At 39.2% G+C, this 23,083-nt stretch overlaps 3 protein-coding genes across 4 annotated transcripts in view; all 3 read right to left on the bottom strand.

Moving 5' to 3' along the window:
- LOC104807757 (V-type proton ATPase subunit a2) overlaps nucleotides 1–6,177 on the bottom strand; it is a 7,420-nt gene extending 1,243 nt beyond the window's left edge. The window contains exons 1-16 of the mRNA XM_010533156.2: nucleotides 5,829–6,177; nucleotides 5,237–5,281; nucleotides 5,009–5,131; nucleotides 4,791–4,898; nucleotides 4,406–4,513; nucleotides 4,142–4,315; nucleotides 3,683–3,820; nucleotides 2,730–2,837; nucleotides 2,511–2,618; nucleotides 2,256–2,404; nucleotides 1,618–1,771; nucleotides 1,208–1,368; nucleotides 898–1,104; nucleotides 611–794; nucleotides 434–517; nucleotides 63–259 (exon numbers count right to left, since the gene is read on the bottom strand). Coding sequence (XP_010531458.1) covers nucleotides 63–259; nucleotides 434–517; nucleotides 611–794; nucleotides 898–1,104; nucleotides 1,208–1,368; nucleotides 1,618–1,771; nucleotides 2,256–2,404; nucleotides 2,511–2,618; nucleotides 2,730–2,837; nucleotides 3,683–3,820; nucleotides 4,142–4,315; nucleotides 4,406–4,513; nucleotides 4,791–4,898; nucleotides 5,009–5,131; nucleotides 5,237–5,281; nucleotides 5,829–5,978 — 2,198 coding nt within the window. The 5' untranslated portion in view covers nucleotides 5,979–6,177. The remainder of the gene's footprint in view (nucleotides 1–62; nucleotides 260–433; nucleotides 518–610; nucleotides 795–897; nucleotides 1,105–1,207; nucleotides 1,369–1,617; nucleotides 1,772–2,255; nucleotides 2,405–2,510; nucleotides 2,619–2,729; nucleotides 2,838–3,682; nucleotides 3,821–4,141; nucleotides 4,316–4,405; nucleotides 4,514–4,790; nucleotides 4,899–5,008; nucleotides 5,132–5,236; nucleotides 5,282–5,828) is intronic.
- A 338-nt stretch (nucleotides 6,178–6,515) lies between these two features.
- LOC104807758 (coatomer subunit alpha-1-like) lies at nucleotides 6,516–11,606 on the bottom strand. The gene is made up of 4 exons (XM_019201864.1): nucleotides 11,474–11,606; nucleotides 11,044–11,276; nucleotides 9,923–10,417; nucleotides 6,516–9,750 (listed from the first exon to the last, which is right to left on the bottom strand). Exons 2-4 carry the CDS (start codon nucleotides 11,249–11,251, stop codon nucleotides 6,794–6,796), a joined length of 3,660 nt encoding a protein of 1,219 aa, XP_019057409.1. The 5' UTR covers nucleotides 11,252–11,276; nucleotides 11,474–11,606; the 3' UTR covers nucleotides 6,516–6,793.
- A 4,702-nt stretch (nucleotides 11,607–16,308) lies between these two features.
- The window catches only part of LOC104807759 (kinesin-like protein KIN-7D, mitochondrial), an 8,389-nt gene continuing 1,614 nt past the window's right edge, over nucleotides 16,309–23,083 (bottom strand). Inside the window, exons 5-25 of one of the 2 annotated variants that reach the window (XM_010533160.2) lie at nucleotides 22,832–22,897; nucleotides 22,402–22,455; nucleotides 22,053–22,112; nucleotides 21,747–21,825; nucleotides 21,582–21,649; nucleotides 21,391–21,447; nucleotides 21,201–21,305; nucleotides 20,718–20,822; nucleotides 20,396–20,503; nucleotides 20,167–20,298; nucleotides 19,892–20,074; nucleotides 19,481–19,636; nucleotides 19,102–19,239; nucleotides 18,813–18,932; nucleotides 18,661–18,711; nucleotides 18,507–18,554; nucleotides 18,192–18,341; nucleotides 17,263–18,030; nucleotides 16,973–17,102; nucleotides 16,801–16,902; nucleotides 16,309–16,543 (exon numbers count right to left, since the gene is read on the bottom strand). In XM_010533160.2, coding sequence (XP_010531462.1) covers nucleotides 16,817–16,902; nucleotides 16,973–17,102; nucleotides 17,263–18,030; nucleotides 18,192–18,341; nucleotides 18,507–18,554; nucleotides 18,661–18,711; nucleotides 18,813–18,932; nucleotides 19,102–19,239; nucleotides 19,481–19,636; nucleotides 19,892–20,074; nucleotides 20,167–20,298; nucleotides 20,396–20,503; nucleotides 20,718–20,822; nucleotides 21,201–21,305; nucleotides 21,391–21,447; nucleotides 21,582–21,649; nucleotides 21,747–21,825; nucleotides 22,053–22,112; nucleotides 22,402–22,455; nucleotides 22,832–22,897 — 2,664 coding nt within the window. In that variant the 3' untranslated portion in view covers nucleotides 16,309–16,543; nucleotides 16,801–16,816. Of the gene's footprint in view, nucleotides 16,544–16,800; nucleotides 16,903–16,972; nucleotides 17,103–17,262; nucleotides 18,031–18,191; nucleotides 18,342–18,506; nucleotides 18,555–18,660; nucleotides 18,712–18,812; nucleotides 18,933–19,101; nucleotides 19,240–19,480; nucleotides 19,640–19,891; nucleotides 20,075–20,166; nucleotides 20,299–20,395; nucleotides 20,504–20,717; nucleotides 20,823–21,200; nucleotides 21,306–21,390; nucleotides 21,448–21,581; nucleotides 21,650–21,746; nucleotides 21,826–22,052; nucleotides 22,113–22,401; nucleotides 22,456–22,831; nucleotides 22,898–23,083 lie in introns of both variants that reach the window. The other variant, XM_010533159.2, reaches the window with a different exon arrangement.

Below are 23,083 nucleotides of genomic sequence, written 5' to 3' on the forward strand. Positions count from 1 at the left end.
AATGTTTTCTTGTGAATTTTGAGAGAGAGGGAGAGGAGGGAAAGAAATGAGTAATTACGTACCTGAGAGCCCATAAACGAAGGTAAGAGGCAGTGTTGGAGACAGCACCAAGCACAAACTCGATGGTGTGAATGAGTTGGTGAACAAATATTTCACTGAACTCAAACTCCTCATGCTCGTGCGATTCTTCACTTGTTTCCACTTGTAGACTGTTGTCGTCTGTCTCCTCAAGTTGCGCGTACGAATGCCCTTGGTGCCTCTGCATTCACATTACATCCCATTACAACATTGTTTTTTTCCCTTCCTTTTCTCGGGAAGATTTCAAAGGGAGTTCTTATGCCACCTTACGAAGATACCACAGTGTCAACCCATTATCTACTAGCACAATCCTTAAAAAATAGAATAAAGTTGAAGGGGCAGAAAAGGTTCTTACAGTTTCATGCTGTTTCTTCAAAATGAAAGGCTTTGGCAGCAACATCCACGGAACAGAAACAAGAGCCAGCAAGAGAAGCACAAGCTGAAATGGGAAGGAAATATATTAGATTATTCAAACGTACTAACATGCGTTAAATCTTGTGAAAACTTGTATTGAATTTGGGAGAAACACAACCTGCACTGTTTTCTGATAAGGGAAGACCTGGTTCTCCCCTAACTCGTCAGTCGGGCTCAGGAACATGTATATCATAACGTGGTACAAATCCGCTTGAGAACCGGTGCACCACTTGATGATGATGAGGACCGAGAGATATCCAAACAAGCTGTTCAAGAATATCATCTGGGGAATGAACTGGAACCTGGAAGCATTGACTGCCATGTTTACGCGACTGATCTAATCTTTACAGAAAGAATACAAGAACTGAAGCATTTGTTCCATAACAGAAAATCAAATAAACCCACCATATGTTCACACCAATTCCAAAGAATTTCGCATTAAAGTAGCTCATTATGATCCCCAGGTTCATTTGAGCGACTCCGAGAAGGATTGACATTTTCATCTTCAGTGAATTGAGGAACGGCAACTCACTGCGAGTACCATGCCATACGGGGTCTACACCAAATGGATAAGTGTCTCGAACCTTGATCAAACCGATTGTAGTAGCCTCACTACACAGAGCATAAGACAAAATCAGAAGAGCAATGGTATTCTGTCACAGCTAATACGCTTGTGAACAGGGGGCTCTGAAAAACTATTCTACAAAGTACAAACCTGCAAGAGGTATCACGGCAGTCATATGCCGAAGGAGCAAATAATGGGAATGGCACAGAGAAGAATTCATTGTAGATTAAACCGGTGAATATTGAGAAGAGTGACATCATGAAAATAACATAACGGCCACCGAAAGTCATTTCTGTAATATCCCCGAGTTTCTGTTGTCAGGAAGCAATGATTGAATGGGTTAAGCTTCTAACCTCGCAAGAAATAAAAGCATCTAAAAAAATCAAAGTAACAATTACAGAAATAGCGAAGTCGAATAGGATAGCGTGCTCTTGGAAATTTCAACATGACTTTTCTGTCGTTTCGTATTTGCAGGCAGCTTGTAATTTCATTTTAAAGATGAGAACCAGTCCTATAGCGTTCTGAAAGTCGTAAAATAGGAGACACGGTACGGAAATTACCTGGCTGGAGAGTTTCTTCTCTCTCACTATAAAATACAAAGTTGCAAGCAGCAAACATATTCCATGTCCCCAATCACCAAACATAACAGCAAAGAGAAAAGGGAAGGTAACAATTGTGTATACACCAGGATTGGCTTCCTGATACTTGGCGATCCTGCAATGTGGTGATCAAAGCCAATCAGTTTTTACATCTAGTTTAAAAAATGATACACCTCAGCATGAATGCAAATGCACAAGGATGTATAAAAGAAATCACCATGCACAAAGTAATAAATAACAAGAAACGGTTTCCAAAAAGTGAAGAGAACGTTTGTTCATCTCTTTGTTCCACCAGTAAGCCTAATAATTTCTGTGATGGCTAATTCGTAGTACCTTAATTAGGGACAGAAACCAGTAACATAATTAATAATCTGAATTACGAGACAAGAGCTAATAGTATAAAGCTAGAGATAGATGAAACCAACTCCAACACACAAATAAATATTCTGACAAGTAAACCTAAGCAAGCCCAAAATCATGGAATTATCCGCTAATCCTTTATAACCAACCACATGCTATACTTTTCTTATCACACTTAGCCCATCTCTGTTTTCCTCTATTTTCCCAGCAAGCATTGATCTCTACAGGAAGAAACATACCCATACGCATCAACAATTTCCTGGAATGCGGAAGTAAATTTGTTTGTGCGAAAATAAGTTGGGGGCGACTCTTTGGTCCTCAGGACTTGGAAAATGGACCCAACTTGAGAGTTGGAGTCAACTGCACCACGCTGCAACGCATCTTGAATCTGCACATACAAGCGTGATCCAACACAATACATCAAAAGTACACTCAGTATTGCCCAAGAAATAAACTGATCATTGTAATTAAATGCGATGAAGGGTACAACTCACATCATTTGCTGCAAAGACTGGACTCCATCCCTCGGCCACGAGACACTTCTTTGTCACATCAAGACTAAGCATGTTCAAAGTATGATAGATGGCTTTTTCTTTGCGGACCTGTAACATGTCAAGATAAACGACTATTGGCCTTATCTGGTATGAAGATGATTATGGGTCTAGACTGTCCAAAGGGAAGCAAAAGAAAGAAAAATATAAATGGGATATTACCTTGACATTCCATTGCTCAAACTTATCCGCAATGATCTCTAGCAGATTGTTCCGGTGACCCAGCCCAGCGTCAATTGTGGTATTAATCTCCGCCAATTTACCGGAAACCTAAAAATTACGGGAAAGCACAAAATCGTTAGATGATATACATTTTCATCATATGGCCCATACACCATTGTAAGGGACAGTGACATCATAGCGCTTCTAGGCCTAGACCTGGATAATAAAAGAGTTTGACCATGTCACTAAAAAGTTTTGTAAGCTAACACGGACTAAAAATGGGACAAACCTACTTTTGCCAGTAAATCTAACCATTAGCATCTTAGTAAATGCCATTTAGTTGGAGACATAAGATGACACCAACTACACCCCATAGACATCAGTTTCTGACAGGGGGGAAGAGAAGGGCAGAAACCAATCCATCTACCATAAGTTAGGAATTCCAAAACATGATACGCGGCCCTTCACCATCTTGCAAGTCAGCTAAATGAGATATGGAATCATGGATACCTCAGGTTTCTAACCTCCTTAAAATTAAGCGCAAGTTAATTCTTGGAACTCATGAACCTCTACTCCAAGATATGTTCCATCTATTCACCCACTTGCACCAAAATTTTCTGACATAGGTAACTAGGCTACATTTCAATTTTCAAATGGCCAAGACAATAATGAAATTTCAAATCACCACGACAAAAATAATAGTGCATCATTGCATGGCTTAGTACGCATTATGAAAAAGGGTGTGCGAAAATTCATCAAAATCAACCATTAACAAGATATGTTAAGAAAGAAGAACATCCTTGCATAACATAATAGATAAAGAATTAGTAGGCTATTACTACTTGAAAGCAGTTTCACATGATTATCATCCAAAACTCAACCCAAGAAAAGCTAAATAACTGTACAGGAGAAATGATAAGGCACGAAACATTTTTCAAATGGACAATGCATACCTCAGTCATCATTTGGGCTTGCTTGCCAAGGTCCTCACTGAAAGGATAGCGGTTGGCCCCAAAAGCTTCACATATTTTAAGGATCTTGCTTTTTGCTCTTTCCCCGGAATAGAAGACAACAAATACATTTTTCTCAGTCTGCAATTTTAGTTACAACATTAGTTTTCAAAGTAAAACCGAGAGGAAAAGCAAATGGAAAAGATCACGATTTCATGTTGGCTAAATTATCAGCTAAGTAAATCTAAAAGTTAAACAATATTTACATAGTGCATTAAGCATTATTTTCACATATCTAGAAATCAGATTCAGGATTCACATTTGTAAAAATTTTCTAAGCATAAGATAAAACAGAAATTACATGACGAAAGAAAAAAAATAAACTCAAGTATTACTGCCACCACTTGCTTCGTATCTAGCAAATAATGTAAATGTGGAACAGATTCAACAGAAGCACCTCACCTTTTCTCCTGAGACGGGATCAACAACAGGCTCCTCAACAACAGACTGCCGGATAAAGATGTTACCCCTAGTTGCACGAAAGAGGATCCTCTCAAACAACATTGACTTCTCACGAGGCACGAGGCCAGTCAGAAATCCAAGCTTCACTTGCTTTGATGAATCAACAGACTTCTCCTGTTAGACATGACAGAAAGTTGTTACTTTATAGCATACTAAACAAGAAGACACAACTTTTAAGTGAGGAAACAGTTCCAGTTATCGTACTTCCTGCAACAATGGAACCTCCAGGGCGTCTTCACCTGCTTGACGTGATTCCATCTCTTGGTGATGAGCTGTAGCACTTTGATGGGCATAAGAAAAAAACTCACCAGCCTGAAAGAAAGAAAAAAGAACATTTAAGTAAATATAGCACGAGATGTGTGTTCGACCATAACCGAACATGTCCACATTTGCACCGGCAAAAGAACCACATACTATCAAATTGTCTTCCTTAGGATTGCTATCAAGGGTTACAAAGTACAAGAACACAAGATAGCAACAAAGTAACCGAACACAACATGAGTCCTTTTCTGTAAACAAGATCATTCGTCCTCTGTGAAACAATATAGCATCTTTGAGACTATGAATGAGACAGAATGAAAATATATACCTTTTGAAGGACCATCTTGTACTCCACAAGTTCATTATAAGAACGCTGCAATTTGTCGTTATTTGCATTGATTTCAACCAGTTCAGCCTCTAAGTCTCCAAGTTTTACCTAACCAGCCAAAGAGGAGGAAGAGGATAAGTAGGAGAAATCGAAAACATGCCATGCCAACATCACAAGCATGGTGCAGCCAAACATCAACAGCAGGTTTCTCAATTCACCTCTAGATCATCAAAGTCGAGATCATCTCCTTTCTCCAGTATTATTTTGGGGGAGACTCCAGCCTTTGACATTTGCTCCTTGAAGAATCGTACCTTTCGGGCCATCTCCCCACATCTTTTTATCTTCGTGTCATTATTGCACAAAGAAGGATCATTATTCCAAGCTATACTTCCTTTAAAAGAGATGATGTTGTATAATCATTCTCAGTTTCACAAACATGACCTTACCTGAGCAGCATAAGTACGCTGAAATGGGCTCTTATCTGAGTTGAGCTGAAATAAACATTGAAATAGACAAAGAAGAACAGGGTCACGTATTAGCTGATAAAGTTGTCAACAAACTACATTACAATCACCAAAAACAGTGAACAAGAAACTCTATTAAGGAAATTCTATTAAATACCAAAACTTAACAAGAAAACCTGTAGACCAAACGCTACATCCGATATGATTAATTCCGCAAAAGAATGCCATGGTAGGGTAACCCCCAAAAAGAACTTGAAAATCCCATCCAGGTTAACCTTAACCTAACGAGCAACGAGCAACAAAGAAAGCAATATTCACAGAAAAACCAGCAAAGGAAGATTGGGATAACGATACGCCGATTCCTCGATGGAAAAATATCCAAAACCTAGGGTTTCACAGTTGAAGTCCAACTACCATAAATCCCGCCGATCGCAATGGAAGACCAAAATTAACACAGAAACATCTCAACAGATGCCGCGGAAAAGAAAATCGATAACATCGCAAACAGACACGCCCGAGGCCACAAGTAGATAAACGGAGGACAAGGATAAATGATGAGAGAAATTGTACGAACATCTTTGAACTGGACGAGGCCGAGATCCCCAAGGTAAGAGACGGTGAGATGGGCAGATTCCACGGGAATAATGAGCTGAACAAGTTGCATCGGCTCCGACCGCATCAGATCCATCGGCGGACAGCAACCACCACCGCGACTCTCCCCCATCACTGCTTCTCCTTCTTCGCCGAACGTCAAATCAGAATGCTACCGGTGGGAATACCGATCTCGATCTTGGATTGGGGATCGTCTCAGTCGAACAGCCGAGAAAGACGCCGATAATGTCAGAAGGGGAGGGGAGGAGAGAGAGAGGAGGGAGCTGTAAATTTGTCTGCGTCGTCGATGTCGTCTCGCGTAGTTCGTGCCACGTATAATAATATATCTACAGGGTAAATCTGTTTTAACAGTCAGATTCTGATATATTATTATGAAGGCAAGTTTTCCAATTAATAATAGGAGTGGGTTCTAGTTAAGTGGGCCCTTCGGATTAATAGTGGGCTTGAAGTTTGGTCCAATATTCGGAAAACGTTTGGCCCATATCAAAAGCCTACATGTATTATTTGGCCCCTTTGAGGAGGATTATGTACAAAAAGATTAGGACTATATGGAATTTATATGGGAACGCTACAAAGTCAGAAAACACAGGCATGTGTATATATATATATATATATATATATATATATGTAGTACATACACACCCCAAAATGTAAAGAAGAGGTAACTATTGTATCAGAAATCTGGCCATTCAACAAGCAATGTAGCAAAGAAGAAGAAAAATACAAACCCAAAATGTAATGCAAAAAAAAAAAACTATAGAAATTCTCAGAAGTCAAAATTCTTACAAGTGACAACTAAAGATATATATAACCCGCAAACTGCAAAGAAGAAGCCCATTTAACCCACCTTTGCTATTTAAACATACAAAAAGAATCTCTTACTTGCCTCGCCAGCCACTGCAGAGAATTTGTTCCCTGAAGAATGATTCAACGGACTTGAGAAGGGGAGCATAGCAATCCCGAAGCATCTGCTCCTACAACCGCGAGATCACACACAGAACAGAGCTTTCCCTCATGGCTTGGCACGAACCTCGCTGTGCAGTACGGACATGACACATCCTTCTGTCCCCTGTAGATCGGTACATATGTCCCCCCACATATCACGAAAGGGTTTCTGAAATCGTAGTTAAGCTTGGATGCGTCCGTCATGTTGCGTTCCGAGGCCTGCACGACTTGCCTCGCCATCTTGGCTTGGCTCTCCACCGCCGGGTTTGTCTCCAGTAATCTCCTTGCAAAGTTGGAAGCGGTTGCGAGGTTCTTGGCCTTGTAGCAGACGCTCATTGCACTGAGAAGGGCAAGCCGGAGGTGAGGCGTTTGTAGGTTGCAGTGTGTGAAATATGCGGCCAGCTCCTGCTGCCGAATGGGATCGTCTTTCATTTCCCTCCTCTTGAGCTCCATTTGCAAACCAAGAACGTATTCTTTCACTATAATGATAAGTTCCTTAACCTCGTCGACTTCTCTCCTTGTCTCCACTACTACAAGTGGGATGGTGTGGAGGATTGATAGGAACATACGTAGAGCCTCTGTGAACTTTCCGGCTGTCGTAGCTTTGTAACCGGCCTTGAGCTTCTCTTCCAGCTGGGAGAAATTGTAGACAAGGGCTGGTGGGCCACGGACATTGGGACTGGTGGAATCATTCCACCCACGCTCGATGGCAAACGAAACCACTGGGGAAGAAGAAAACGCACGCAGATAGCTGTGGCTGCCAGCAAACAGATCAAGAAACATAGATTTCAACGGCGTAAAGTTCTTTATGCCGAGCTGTCTGTTTAGCAAACGCATTGAGGTGTCAAAGCTCCCGGCAGCTGCATGCTCAGCAGCAAGAGATGATTTCTGGGTCCATATTTGACTTACGGGCATCCCTGGAGTCGGAGCCACAAACACTGATGAACGTGCATTAGACGACACCTTCTGTGTTTCAAGCTCTGGTGGGAGTTCCAGGTCTTCAAGTTCCCATCCACCTTCCTCCTCGTCGTTTTCTTCGCCTGCTTCTGCATCCTCCAGAATTGCTTCCACGTCCCCATTCTGTAATCCATCAACATCATCCACATCAAGTTCCTCGCCCCAATTTCCTTCACCGCCTTCTTCTTCATCATCAACAGCCCCTCGGGCACTGCTTTCTAGCCCTCCTTCAAATATTCCTTTCATAACTCTCAGAAGAGGCCAATCACCACCGCCAATGACAGGGGGAGGTGGCAGTAGAAGCGATGGAGTTTTACCTTTGGGCAAAGAGGGAACGTTGTCTCCCAACTCAGCCGCCAGACGCTCAGCAATGTCGTGCAAACCATGAACTGAGGCTGTGATATAGGCCAGGGGCAGATGCCCAGCACCCTCCAGGATCTTAACCCGCTCTCTCACATCTCCCAGGTAGAGTGCATCGTGAAACTGACCCATCACGTCGTTCTTCACTTCTGCAATCTTCATCATCTTGGACAGCTTTTCCATGTTGCCAGTGATGAGATACAGGAAAGACAACCTCTCAAAGTTCTTTGTCCGCTGGTAGGCAAACTCCACAATTTTAGCATTACCTTGGCGGAGAGCCTCCACCCCAAGTCTGTACCAGTGATCTTTCTCGTCGATCTCTTTAGCTGCTTCAACGGCGATACTGATGTTACCACTTTCCAAAGCCAGGTTGAACCGAGTCCTTTCATCTTTGACAAAGTGAAGGGCAACTTCGGGAAATCCTTTCTGTTGCAGGTAAGCAATCATAGCCTGCCCACACAATTGGGAATTTCTAATCATGCTCATGACAAGATCATACCTCTTCTTTAACAGCGAAAGCTTGAAAATGTATTCTGTTGCATCAATGGCAATAACCCTATTTTTCCCATCACGGTCCAAGCAGAAGATGTTGTTCCCAGAAACCTTTGTGATATAGATAGGGACATCAAGCGTTCGGATTATTCCACTATCTCCGTTAGGGAGACAATATTTTATATGGTTCAAAGTTGTGTAGATAAATACACCATTGTCATCCCAAGCTCCACTCTTCACACGTATTGTCTCATGAAGGGTGCACTGGTGGACAAGCTTCTTGCTGGCGATGATGATAGTATGCTTGCTGAGTAAAGCCACAGCCTCCATGTCATTAGACCAAACAATGTATCTGACAAATGGGGACTGAAGGTCACCAAGAACCAGTCTTTGCTGAAGGTCAAATATAACTACCCTATCCTCAGATCTGCAAAGCAAATTTCCTGTCCCAGCATAAAAGATAGCATCTGTGGGAATCGGCAGGGAACTCTTTTTAACCACCTCATTCTTGAGATTCTTGACCAGTACCTGATTGGTGCCTTTCTCAAGAACAGCAAACCGATTTCGTGCAATAAATAGCGCAGAACCACCAGAACCCTTCTTTGCCTCTTGCACCAAGTCACTCTTGCCAACACTATCTTTTGGTATGATGTACAACTCATAAGAACCGCCATCCACTTCCGAGCAGACAAGAACTGCATTTTCTGTGGGACTGTAAGACAAAGTCCTAGGACTTTGGTTCAAACTTGCGGTACCAGGCCGTCTAATAGGGATGACTTGAGAGTCTCTTTGGGTCGAGAACTCATAGTACCGCAAAAATCTATCCTTGGCAAAGAACAAGGAATCACCACTAACAGCAAATGCAGGACGTTCCCTCTCAAGTTTAAAAACGATCATACCGTTGTCATGTCCCGCTGCCAATAAATTCATTTCAGGATGAACAGCAAGAATCCAGAATCTGTCATGTTCACGGCGGAAAGTTTGAAGTCCAGTACGCTTGGTAGCATCCCAAACACGGATGCTTTTATCCTCCGAATTAGATACAATTATGTCCTGTTTTGCATGGAACATAACGCATGACACGTTATTCATGTGGCCTCGCAGTGTATCCACTTCCCAGGCCTTAGTGTCTGCGACGACATTGAAAAGCTAACATTAATACTTGAGTTAATACATGATTCACTCCTAGTCTCCTAGAACAGAGGCATAGACAAGATCTATAATCCAATTTATCATACATGATAAGCAAGTAACTTAGTAGAAAAGTAAGTAAAAACCAAGAAGGAAGACCAGGAAAATTACCATTCACGCGCCACAACTTCACTTGACGGTCATCTGCACCAGATACAATGAGAGGCAGTGTGGGATGAAAAGCAGCCCAGTTTACTCCTCTGTCATGACCTTCCAAGACATACTTGACTATCGCATCAACACCCCCAAAAAGATCACTATTCATCTGACCCAACCGCATGATGTCATCAGCAGGAGATACAGTCTTCTTCCTAAGAGCGCCAATATCCCAAACACGGACAGTCTGGTCCAAAGAGGCTGATACAACAAGATCTTCTTTAGGATGAAAGGAAGCGCACATAACATAATGATTGTGACCAGTCAAGACAGCAATACAAGTCCGTGACTGCCAGTTCCAGATGCGTATAGTCTGATCGTCACTAGCACTCACAATCCATGGACACTCGTGGTGAAACTGGACAGTGCGGATATAATCAAGGTGTCCAAGTAGAGTGAAGAGGCATCTGTGCGTTTTGTAGTTCCAAACCTTAATCTTGTAATCATCTCCTGCAACATCCAAAGATGTCATTGCCATAAAACATGTATTTGAAATAAAAGTCAGCGAATGAGACAGAACGAGTAATCTGCTTCAGAACTACTTCACGCGTGCAAGCATTTCTGATAAAATAGCCATCCAGAGAACTTGCCTTCACAGCATACTGTTAGACTCGAAATCATCCAAGGTTGAACGAAAACAATAAAGTAAAGAAACCCAATTTGACAAAAGTTATAAGGAGACATCCCAAACTTCCCGCAACTCAAATATCTTTGTCATATGTACGGGTATAAAAGGCACTGATCTGCAGATATAACGCAAAATCTAGCTTCAGCAGCTTGAATGCGAAAATCCAAGAAGGATTAACTACATTCATGAGTTTAATTCTCAGCAAATAATATTTTAATTTGATTGGAACTTAAGTAAATTCTTCAAACCTATGACAGATGTATCAACTAAATTATCCATAGCAAAGACCACGAGCTATATCTAGAAACCAAGCACAACCAACACACCACTCCAGCGCCAGGCTTTTGGAGTGTCCTGGTCAGAATTTCTCAGATCGATGTCAAATCATCTAATGGACAGTGATGCAATTTACAGGTGAACATCAAGCGCCGACCAGAAGAAATTATACCTCCCGACACGAACAAAGGCTGTGATGTGTGGAAATGAACACCACGAACGGGTCCCTCGTGCTCTTCAAACCTATCGATCAAGGTCCCCATACGATAATCCCACAGCTGGATCACACCGCTGTGCAAACTCGCAAGAATCCATGGCCTTTTACTATGGAAGCTCAGACCCTTAACTCTGTTGCTCTTTGTCTCGAACTTCGTCAGCATGATCCCCGATGACAAAACAGAAACACTCTACAGAAACCAGATCACATAGAACGAATCATGAACCAAACACAAACAATTCCAGTAATCAAAACCGGGAAGATCAAGTGCAAAGTCACCCCGCGCAAAACCTCACACATTTGAAATTAAGGATAGATCTGAACACGTCGAAGAAATGAAACAGGTAAGCGAAATTTCGCGTGATGCAGAGAGAAAGGGATCCACCTCAGATCAAATCAGTTCGAGGAGGAAGCGATTAAACACAACGTCACGCCGGGGATCACCAGCATTACCAGACAAACGTCGGTGTGGATACGCAGAGAGACCGCGCGAGAGAGAGAGGGGGGGGGGGTGAGGGTTTTAGTCGTGTAGATCTGAATTCCCTTCCCGTCAGCTAATTAATTAATTGGGGTACAAAAAAAAAAGGATATATATCCATTTTATTACAAGAAAGAAATGACTTTGCTGTGTTAAAATTTTCATCGACAGATGGATTATGTTAAATAAATACATCCTTACCCATAAATACAGAAAGTTTTTGTTTTCTAAAAATATATATCGATTAGCAATTTTTTTTCAAATGACTGTACAGATACTAACACCGTTCAGATAAAGAGTGCTGATGTGGTTTACCAGATTTTCCACATCAGCATCACATATCAAAACTTTTTCATGTGATTAAAAAATAAAATAAAATTCAAATTAACGTAACTAAAAATAAAAATTTTAATTAAAATTTTAAAAACTATTAAAAATAAAAAAATAAAAATTATAGAATTTTAAAATTTTAAAAGTTTAAAAAATTTAAAAATTTAAAAAATTATATTAAAATATATATATATATATATGACGTATGAATATATATACAAACATATTTTAGTGTGAGTAAAATTAATATATATACTCATTTATACATCCATATATATATATATATATATATATATTCATATTGAGATATATATATTGAAATATATATGTATATGTATATGTATATGTATATATATATATATATATATATATGTATGTATATATGTATATGTATATATATATATATTTTTTATTATATATATGTATATATGTATGTGTATATATTTAATTTTAAATTTTAAAGTTTTAGTTTTTTATTTTTTATTTTTTAATTTAAATTTTAATTTTGAATTTTAATTTAAAATTTAAAATTTTATTTTTAAAATTTTTAAAACTGTAAATTTTGAAATTTAAAATTGTTTGATTTTTTTAATTTTTTTTAATGTTTTTAAAATTTTAAATTTTTTAATTTAAATTTTATTTTTATTGAAGTTAATTTTAATTTTGTTTTTATTTTTTAATGTTATGAAAAAATTTTGATACGTGGAACTGACGTGGAAAATCCGATGAGCCAAGTCAACACTGTTCACCGGAAACTGTTACAGAGTTGACGATATTAGTGTGTATAGTAATTTGGAAGAAAATTGCGAATTGATATATTTTTTTGGAGATAAAAAAATCATATATTTATCAATAAAAAATTAGTAAATTGATATATTTATTTGAAATTTTCAACACAATTATTTTGGTTTGATAGTTAATTTAATTTTTTATAAACTTTAAAAATACATAGATTTATGTAAATATAAACACATTATTAGTGTTCGGCTGACGATTGTCTCGGCCCAACTGTTCAATAACTGATAGCGACAATCGACCCACTAAAGCCCATTATATGAGTTAACGAAATGACATAGTTACATTTGGATTCGGCCCACTTAAGCGTCTCATGGACCTAGTGTTGGTTTAGTGCTCTATGATGTACTGTTTATGAGCTTTATTTAGATACATTTGATGTATTGATACTTTCTATGGTTTATGAGAGTATTTGATTCATTACATGTTCTTGCATACTAGATGTGTTATGAAATCCATGTATCATTATGAATGGTACTTGACTCCCTAGTCTTGTGTCATTATGGGAATGATGATATAATAAGACTAGTATGATGTGTGATTGATGATCATATAGATGATCATAAGTATTTGGATACGATCACAATCATAGGTATTCGTTGGAGAACGGAATACTGGATTGACCCGCATGAGATTGTCACATGGACTAGCGTCATGACTTGAATCTCATATGACGGTTCCATGATTGGATCCTAAGACCTGAGATATCTACGGAATCCAACATGAGGAGTTGCGTACTTTGATTACGTCAAACGTCCTGCGTAACAAGAGGACTATAAAGACGTGTATCAGGTATGAAACGAATCATGTGCTGGATTGTAGATAGTCAAGACGGGATTTGTACCTCTCGTAAAAGAGAGAGATATCGTTGGGCCCCTCGTGTGAGCGAGACTGTAGAAATGTGTGACCGCACTATAGACGAACGTCGTCTATTTCAGACAGTCGAACTCAGTGAACGAGAAAGCAGTCGAATCAGATAAGGTGGCTTGTCCATGCCTTATATTCGACATATGATATCGTGATACAAAAGGATCATCAAACGGAATCATCACTGGCGTTCGTAGGATCACGAACAAACTCTATTCGAGATAGGTAGTCATAGTGTCTTGCTAGAGACCGCCTATGACTTGTGTAACCGAAATAAGAGATTTCGTGTTATACTGCTATATCGGATGAGCCTACAGGGTCACATACACAGGAAAGGACGAATGCGCGAAAAGAGACGAGAAATTCCCGGTGGAGCGGAGGCCAGACCGACCGGTCCAGAAGGTCTGGACCGATCGGTCCAGCTAACCTAGACCGATCGGTCTAGACGTAGACTGGTCGGTCCAGAGGTAACGTGTGAGGTCCGGAAATTATTCCAGACCGATCGGTCCAGGTCACGTCGGAATTTACTAAACTCGCTCTAATTAGGGTTTTAATGTGGAAAAACTTAGGGGAACGCCACCCAACTCTTTTGGGACGAATTTCAGACCCTAGGAAGAGGTTTGGAGAGTGAAAAACCTAAGAAAAAGATCCCTGAATCCTTTGCGCAAAGAAGAAAGCATTCTTCAGTTCTAGCAGACAAGTTCCAACCGTTGGAATCCTTTCCGCCGTGTGGATACGTGTAGAGGGCAAAATATTTGTCCTGCCTACAGTGATCGGACGAACATATCAATTGATACAAGCCCCGGATCGATTGAGGTAAGCGTTCTAACGTTTCTACAAGATCATGCATGATAGGTTTTAGGGTTTTATCAAATTTTTGTTTTACATCCGCTGCGAAAACCTTAGAACCGATCTCTTAGGAATAGGATTCGCTCATGAGATCCCAGGAAAATCCAACACCTAGGGATGTCAATTGGGTTGCCCAACCCATTAGGGTCCAACCCATTTGGATTTGAAGGATAAACGGTTTGGGTTGGATCGATCCGTTAATAATAGTGGGTTGGATTGGGTCGACCCATTAAACCCATATAAACCATATAAACCCATTTATATATTCACAAATTACTTATACATATGTATAACTATTAATATATATACTCATATAACCTAGAAATTATCATTTTAATATTCGATTTGGTTTATCGGTATACAAAATCGGATATTATATTATATTCGAAAGTTTATAAAAAAATTATATATTTCTTTAAAAAAATCAGAAGTTTTGATTTTTTAAATTCGATTCGGTTCGGTTCGAAAACGATACCGATTTTTTCAATATGATTCGATTCATAAATGGTACCGACTTTGCTAGTATGATACGAATTTTCGGTACGATTTGATGCGATAATGACACCGAGTTCTTCGGTACGATTCAATTCAGAATGGTACCGCGTTTTTTATACGATTCAAATTTTTCGGCATAATTCGATTCGGAAATGCCACCGAGTTTTTCGATACGATTCGATTCGGAAACAAAACCAATTTTTTCGGTTCGATTCGGAACGGTATCGAGTTTTTTTATACGATTCAAATTTTCTAACAAAATGCCACTAAGTTTTTCGATACGATTCGAAAACAAAACCAATTTTTTCGGTTCGATTCGGAATGCTTTCGAGTTTTTTTATACGATTCGAATTTTCCGGTAAAATGCCACCGAGTTTTTCGATACGATTCGATTCAGAAACAAAACCAATTTTTTCGGTTCGATTCGGAACAGTATCGAGTTTTTTTATACGATTCGAATTTTTCGGCACGATTTGATGCGAAAACGACACCAAATTTTTCGGTATGATTCGATTCGCAGCAGTATCAAGTTTTTCGACACGATTCAAATTTTTCAATACGATTCGAAAACAAAACCGAATTTTTTGGTACGATTTGATTTAAAAACGATACCAAATATTTCGATTTAATTCATATGGATATATATGTATATATATAAATATCTATATATATGTTAATTTTATATATCTAAAGTTTAATTTTAACTAAATATATAATGAGTTTAATGGGTCAAAATCCATTTAATCCATTTAAAAAAATTTAACCAAATGGGCTAACCCATTTGGGTTTATAAGTGGGTTGGGTTGAGTCGACCCTTATAACCCGACCCATTTTGACAACTCTATATGGACCCTTCAATTGTTTTATATGAATATTTTCCGTGTATATGTATAGACGTAAAACTGTACTAATACTGATCAAATTAGTCAATCATCTGAGCCAACGAACACACTCGGAAACACAACCGATTCCTTCAAGCTCACAGACCAAACCAGTCCGGACCGGTATCAATCTCCAACCAAATCAGAAGGACGAATAGCACGAGCAAAGGCTACTATCGGAGTAACTGATGGAGGCATTGCCTGTGGAGGACTTGCTTCATCAGCATATCTCTGACCACAACAACAGCTTATACTACATGGCATTGGCATGTGATGCTTCACATTACCATGCATTCTGTGAACAAAAGCCTTTTTCTTGATTTCGGGGCTTTTCTTCTTTGAGCATCAGAGAATCTTTTTTTCTTTCCTGCACCTGTTTTTCCTAATGGTAACTACATATATAGGGATCCGCTTGCTTGGTGAAAGTAACGAAGTGCATTCAAAGAACGGGGGGAGGGGATTAGAAATGGCCGAGGGACGGTGAACCAAACTCGTGAATATATTATGAAAATTAAGAAAGGACCGTTCGGAAAATGAAATGTTATTTTTTTTTTTGCATTTCGTAAAAATCAACCTAATATTATTGCCCCTTTTAGGACGGGAAATACAGGAACTATCCACGTATATATACCCTTTTCTTCAATATTATGACAACACATACGTACAAAAGCCGAAACAAGTCAACAAAAGAATCCGAACCTGCCCTTTCGGAAAATAGCGACAGGCAGCAGACCAGACCAGACCACACTGTTTCGGGACCCTGCAAGTTTCGGACATTCCCAGAAAAGCCAACACATGTGAGGCGCTGAACATAAAATGAGCTTCTTTTTTTTTTTTTATGAAAAGCTTCTTCTTTTTTTTATTACTATTTACTACCATTCGGGCTAGAATATGGATTTTGAAAAATCCACCATTGGGTTCCATGATCATTTTGCTTCTTTAAAATTTATCTCTTTACGTCATTGGATAAAGCACAGCTTGCCAAATATCCAAAATCTGTCAAGATAAAGAAATCACCTTAGTTGCCGAGGGGTCAAGACGGGAATGCAAACAACCGATCAGATATCTTTGTGCGGCAAATCGGGCACTCCGAGCAAGCGAGGGAACAAGATTTACAAACTGCAAAAAAAAAAAAAATGAGAAACGAAACAATAGGACGCAAACACATGATTGTAGAAGATTAACTTACGGCAGAAATGGCGGCATGGGAGTAGAATTGCTGCAGTTTGCGACTCGAAACAGACTTTACACATGTGAGAGTTTGCGTCCCCGTTTCCATGGGATTTCATCTCTTTCTCCTTCATCTCTTGCATCCTTGCCTGCAAATCAACCTCATGCAGAATGTTTCAGACTTCTTTCTTTGAACAATCAAATTATCGCATGCACGGTCGCATGTATTTATGCATCATGTATGCATATGCATGTCATACAATTTATGGACTGAGAGTGCTGAGGAATCAAAGGTATAATGAAAATCACCTTCAAACGAGCAACAAGAGGCTCCTCTTTTGGTGCCTCGTTGGCCTTGACTGCTACAACTTCTTCGGATTCTTTCGGAGTATCTGACACTTGTCGCTCTTTCAGGACTGTATTGTTGCTATAAGCGTTCTCTAATTCTTTTGCTTTCGCTTCTTTTACGGTGTCTGTACCATTCGGCCATCTCTCATCAGTCTTCTTCAGCTCTGGCAAGGCACCGCCATCTTTCTTCAATTTGGCAACAAGTACCCACATGTTAGCCAAATCGTTTTCCAGAACCTCCTCTCTTCTCTTTGCTTCTTCCATCTTTTTTCTATACTCGTCTTCTATGAACTCTTTCTCTGCCAATGCGGCCTCCAGAGCTGCCTCTCGTTGTTTCCTCGCCTGCAACTCCATTTTCATATCTTCTGGATCGAGACTCCACGAGTCAAAGTCATCTCCTACCAGCCCATTTATTTCAGTGGATCGACCTGAGAGTCTGACCTTTCTCCCAGGTCTCGTTCCATCGTTATACTTGCGGTTTGCACCGTTAACAGTGTTTCGTGCATGAGCCAGATCTCTAGCAGTTGCTAGTTCTTTTTCTAGCTTCGTGTTTTGTAGTGAAAGCTTTGTTACTTCTCCAGCCAAATTCTTTAGCTCAACAGCAGCAGCAGATGCCAGTTCCTTAGCATATGAAGCTTCTTCTGCTAGTTTTTGATTTTGCACTCGCAACCCACTGTTCTCTTCCACAATCTGTACATGCTCTAGCTTCAATTTCTCGTTTTGAATCTCCTAATGTATAAATTGTGAACATTCATGTAAGTACAGTGAGAAGGTCAGTGTAAATATATGTATTATGTCTCCTTGTCTGAGTAGATAGGTTAAAGGTGTGTTCATACTCATGAGACTCTAAGTTTGTAGATTGGACGGGATGGTAGTAACAAGAAAATCACCTGAGTCTGTATTTTCTGTTTCAGCTCATCCACATACTCTCCAGATACAGCGCTTCCAGAAGACGATGGTGAGGATTTCTCATTGGATAGAGCATTCAACCGTTGCTCGAGAAGTTTAACCTTCTCTTGCAATTCATTGTTCTCAGCACACTGCATTGTTATGAAAATGCACGTATATAATATTTTGAAGCAGGAAAGGTTCAGGGTGCATTCCCAAAATAGCAGAAAAATACCAAAGGACAATGGAGTATAAGAGAAGTCAGAGAAGAAAAACATCATACAATCGACATTAAAGAGGGAAAATAAGATACCGACCTTTTTCTGTAGTTGATCCTGGAGAATGCGATTATCCGCCGATTTGATCTGCGCCACAGGTATAAGCAGATTAATCAAATGATGACACTGGGAAATATTCCATTTTGGCTTCAGAAAACAAGATGTTTCCTTCAACAACCAGCATAAATTTTACCTCCAGCTCAAAGCTCTTTTCATTGCACTGGGTCATCAATGTCATAACTTTCTGTAACCACCAAAATAACATGTATAGGTGGCATTACCTGATTTTCAGTTCCAACCAAACTTCAAATTAAAACACCATAAGGGGTAGATTATCAGTGATACCTGTTGCATCTCAACCAATGATGCATTAGCAATTGAAGCTTCACCACTTTCAATTATACGCTGTTCCAAAACCCTCATTTGTCTTTGCTTTTCTTGAATCTCTCGTTCCAAATTCTGGATCTGTAAGAGAGAATTTATCCAGTTTACATATTTAAGCCGGACCACAAATAAAACAAAAGCAGAAAATACTAACAATCACCAGGTCTTGACATGCATTTCTCAAGGTAGATACCGACTCGAGCACAATACTAATACTATGAGCACAAGAAATTGCAGGAAGAGTATTTACTTGGGTTTGTGAGTTTTCAGGATCATTTACAGATTGATCCACCAAACGCTTTAATGTGCTTGTGCTGAATGCTATCTCACCAGCAAGCATCTTAACCTGCTCAACTAGGAGGTCCATTTCATCAGATGTAATGCCACCCTGCAAAAACAATTACTATGAGACGCAACTTCTTTCACATGAATTTTTGGAAAAATCACATTAATTGGATGAAATACGAAAGGACAAGCATGCTGGCGAATGAAAATGTTCAAAATAAATTAAAAAGTTTCTACAGGCATAAGTTTCTTTTATTTATCTTCCATGCCACCAAGAGATATGACCACTGAGACAATGTAAAACAAATGCAAGCATGATTTCTAAGATACAACTAGTTACTGACTTGAGTTAATTCTGTCCCAGAACCGGCTGGAGAGTTTTCTTCATTCAACTTGCTGGAAGACCGTCGGTGCCTATGATCAAAGGAAGCATCTAATGGTAGAGCCAGGGCCATAGAAGGAGATGACAACTTTTCATTATCCAAGAGCAGAGAATCTAACTTCTGAAAGGAAAAAATAAGATTGTATGACTGATTGCAGCTTGAAATGGCTTGTCAAATAAAGAAGCAATACAATAATTGCAGAAAAAAGGAACATGGTATAGAGCAACAAAAAATTACACTAAATAAAAGGAAACACACTCGGAGCTCCTCCACATAGTCCATCTCACATAGAATAAAATTAACAAAAACTAGTTAATCACCAAAGGATGCCAGGATTTATCATTTAGGTTACCTCACCAAACAGAAACTTACATCATCTTTACCAGCAGAATGGCTACGCTGGTGGGTTGGCACATCACCTGAACATCCAGGTACAGAATTCTTCGTGGAGACAAGTATGAGCTTCGTAAGCTTTTGGATTCTGCTCATCAAAGCTGCTTTGGCTTCTTCTTCTTCCTCTAATCTTGACTGCATTTTCACTTGGCCTTCTTCCAACTGTTGAAATAAATTGTTAGTTCAATTCATTCAGTGTAGTAGGAACAAAGCCTTATACTCATGAAATAACAAGATTTTGAAGAGATTCAAACCTGCTGCCTTAAGATCATTATCTCTTCATGACTGACACCAGCAAGCATACCCCTCCTTAGCTGATCAAGTTCTTGTTTGAGGTTTGAGATTTCTCTCTGATACTTCTTTATCAATGATTTTTCATCTATAATCTGTTTGGACACAGTACAAGCAAAAGCAATATGTAATTCAGCTTCGATTTACGCTGAGCATACCAAAAGTACTTCACAGTAAAATCTAAAAGATCACCTTATTACGTGAAGCATAAATCTCAACCCTCTTTGCCCTGCTGGCAAATTTCAATGTATTATGAGTTTCTTCCATACTGCTTGAAGCAGGAGTAACTGTACATATGAGCTGTAAAATTAAGGAAAATAGAAAACAAAAGTTACAACTATTTGCTCATTCGCATTAAAATCAATGTGAGTCTAAATATAGCCAATGTAAACAAACCAAACACAGCGATTGATATACTGCTGGAGAGCATGACGCTAAACAACACTGGGAAAACCAACTATGGTTTCTTTAGTCAGTAAAATCACATGTATCACCAGATTGTAATGAATCTCACCGACACATGTCCATGCCCACTCAAGGAAGATTGCAGAAGACGGGTTAGCTTCGAGTCACGATATGGAATATGAGTTGCCTTGCCCTCACTCAGTTTTCCAATCACCTTAATAAAAAAAAATTATAAGAGAGAATTACAATTCAAATTTCCAATAAATAAATCTGAGCATGACCACAGCCAAAGATGTTATCCTCCACGAAAGAAACAGAAAAGGACAACAGTCCATATATATAGGCATCGATACCAAGACAGGCTAGCATGATCTCAACACCTAGGATAACAAAATTGATGATCATAAATACAATTCTATCAACTGCAAATTCCTTTCTGATCCTCTAATGCCACCAAAATGGATATGGCTCAAAATCGAATGGCTCTTCTAAGAAAATTCTAGCAACAAACAGTATAGAACTTATCATTACAGCAGAATAGCAAGCATCAGACAATTGGAAAGACGGATAAAACTGAAAATGGGTGACCTACAGTTCCAAGAGTCAGAAGACTTTTGTTGATGTAGGAACCCTCCTTTCTCCTCAGTCCAGTTGTTTCAGTTTTGGAACTCTCAGATCCAGCCAAGTCAATCAAATTCTAAACAAGGGAGAGAACACATGAGAGATCTCTCGACGCTAGACGAATAATCTTACTCAACCATGATAAACGGAAGGCCCCTTACAAGCTGAGAAAAAATAACTCCATCATACTCATCCCCGTGAGCACTACTTTCAATCATCTGCAAGCAAATGAAGAATTTAGAATTTAGAACACATAACTAGAGGTGAAAACAAAAAAGTTTTAAAGAGACAGTTGAGAAAGTCCAAAGTAGAAAATTTGAAATACTAGTAGATCTGAAGATAGAAGCCGTACCAGCGTAAATATAGTGTGACTTCTACTGCTCAACAGATTGAAGTTATTTGAACCAACATGACGATGCTCTGCCATGAAAATTAAACAAGTATTGAGGAGAAGCAGAAGGGGAAAAAAGAAATAGGAAAGTGCACAAGTGCTCCAGAAACTAGTTATTGTATTTACCTTCCCCAGCTGCAATGAAAGATAATGCATGTCCAGGAGATAAAACGACTTCTTCCTTTATACCCTCTACATAAGTTCCCTGGAAGCGGTAATCAAGAATGGATACAAGTTGAACCGCTTTCGTTTTAGGTTTACTTCATCAACATTCTCATTGTATGAGAAAGATTCAAGTAGTCTGATCTGATAAAGAAGCAAAAAACTTTTTTCCCTCTTTTTTCCCACTCAGATCATAAATGATATAGTCATGTGTTTGAATGCATGTGACAAATGGACAGAACTGAGCATTTGGTAGTGGTTAAGGCAAACCTGAGAATCCTCTCTGACACGTAAATTTTGGCCAGTTGGATCAAGCAAATCATTTATCACCTGATACAGGGAGATCAGACATCAGACAACTTGCAGACAGATAAAACATATAACTTTTCATGTATCTGAAACCCAGAAAATGATAAGTTATCGTGAATGTTTTCCACTATAAAATAGCTTAGTACTTGATGATAATGAGTGTATATTCTAGTGAGGAAGAAACATAGAAAAAACTGGCCGTAGCCAAAAGTTTATACTCCAGGGCAACATTTAATGTCAGTTTCACACAACCTCAAGAGAAATACTGTAAATGATGAATTGCGGATGAGAAATCAGTTATCACACATACCTCATTATATATTTCAAGATATGAAACACGGAGGAGGAACTCTCGTCCTGGAGTCTGAAATACAGAAAGATACAAGCAGCTAGTACGCATGACAATATCCAAAATGTACTTGAAGAAAGCCAAACATAATGCAAGAGAAAGTTATTCTCAAACAGCATGGCTAGCTTAGGAGTACAATTCTAAAAGAGAAACACCTATGACTCATCGAGTACATCATACAGGTTCTCAAGCAATGGAGTCCATGCATAGGAGCCAACTGACAGCAGAGCAAATTGACAAAGCAAGTAAAACCATCGCAAGTGAAAAAGCATTGTAGCACACATGGACAACATTGTATTATGTAGAAAGCTCAAAGCACAAAATTTGGGAAGTAGAATAAAATGTTGGATGAAAAGAAGCCTGAGCCCCAGTAAGGACAGACAGCACATACATCTTGGATAATGCTGAATACGTCCTTTATTGCCAATGGTATGATCCCAGGAGAGTTTTGATCCCCCTGTATATACAGCAAGAGAATGATGGTAAATTCAAAACAATGATTCAGCCACAAGTATAAATCCACCCAATCTTGCAAATATAAGAATCCAGAACTACTGGACTTCCGATTGATTCAAGCATGGCAGACTAAAATTTATTGACAGCTACAAATATAGCCTTTCATTATTTGTATGGTATCTTTCCC

This window comes from Tarenaya hassleriana, unplaced genomic scaffold (assembly GCF_000463585.1).
Source record: "Tarenaya hassleriana unplaced genomic scaffold, ASM46358v1 Cleome13, whole genome shotgun sequence".
Lineage (NCBI taxonomy): Eukaryota > Viridiplantae > Streptophyta > Magnoliopsida > Brassicales > Cleomaceae > Tarenaya > Tarenaya hassleriana.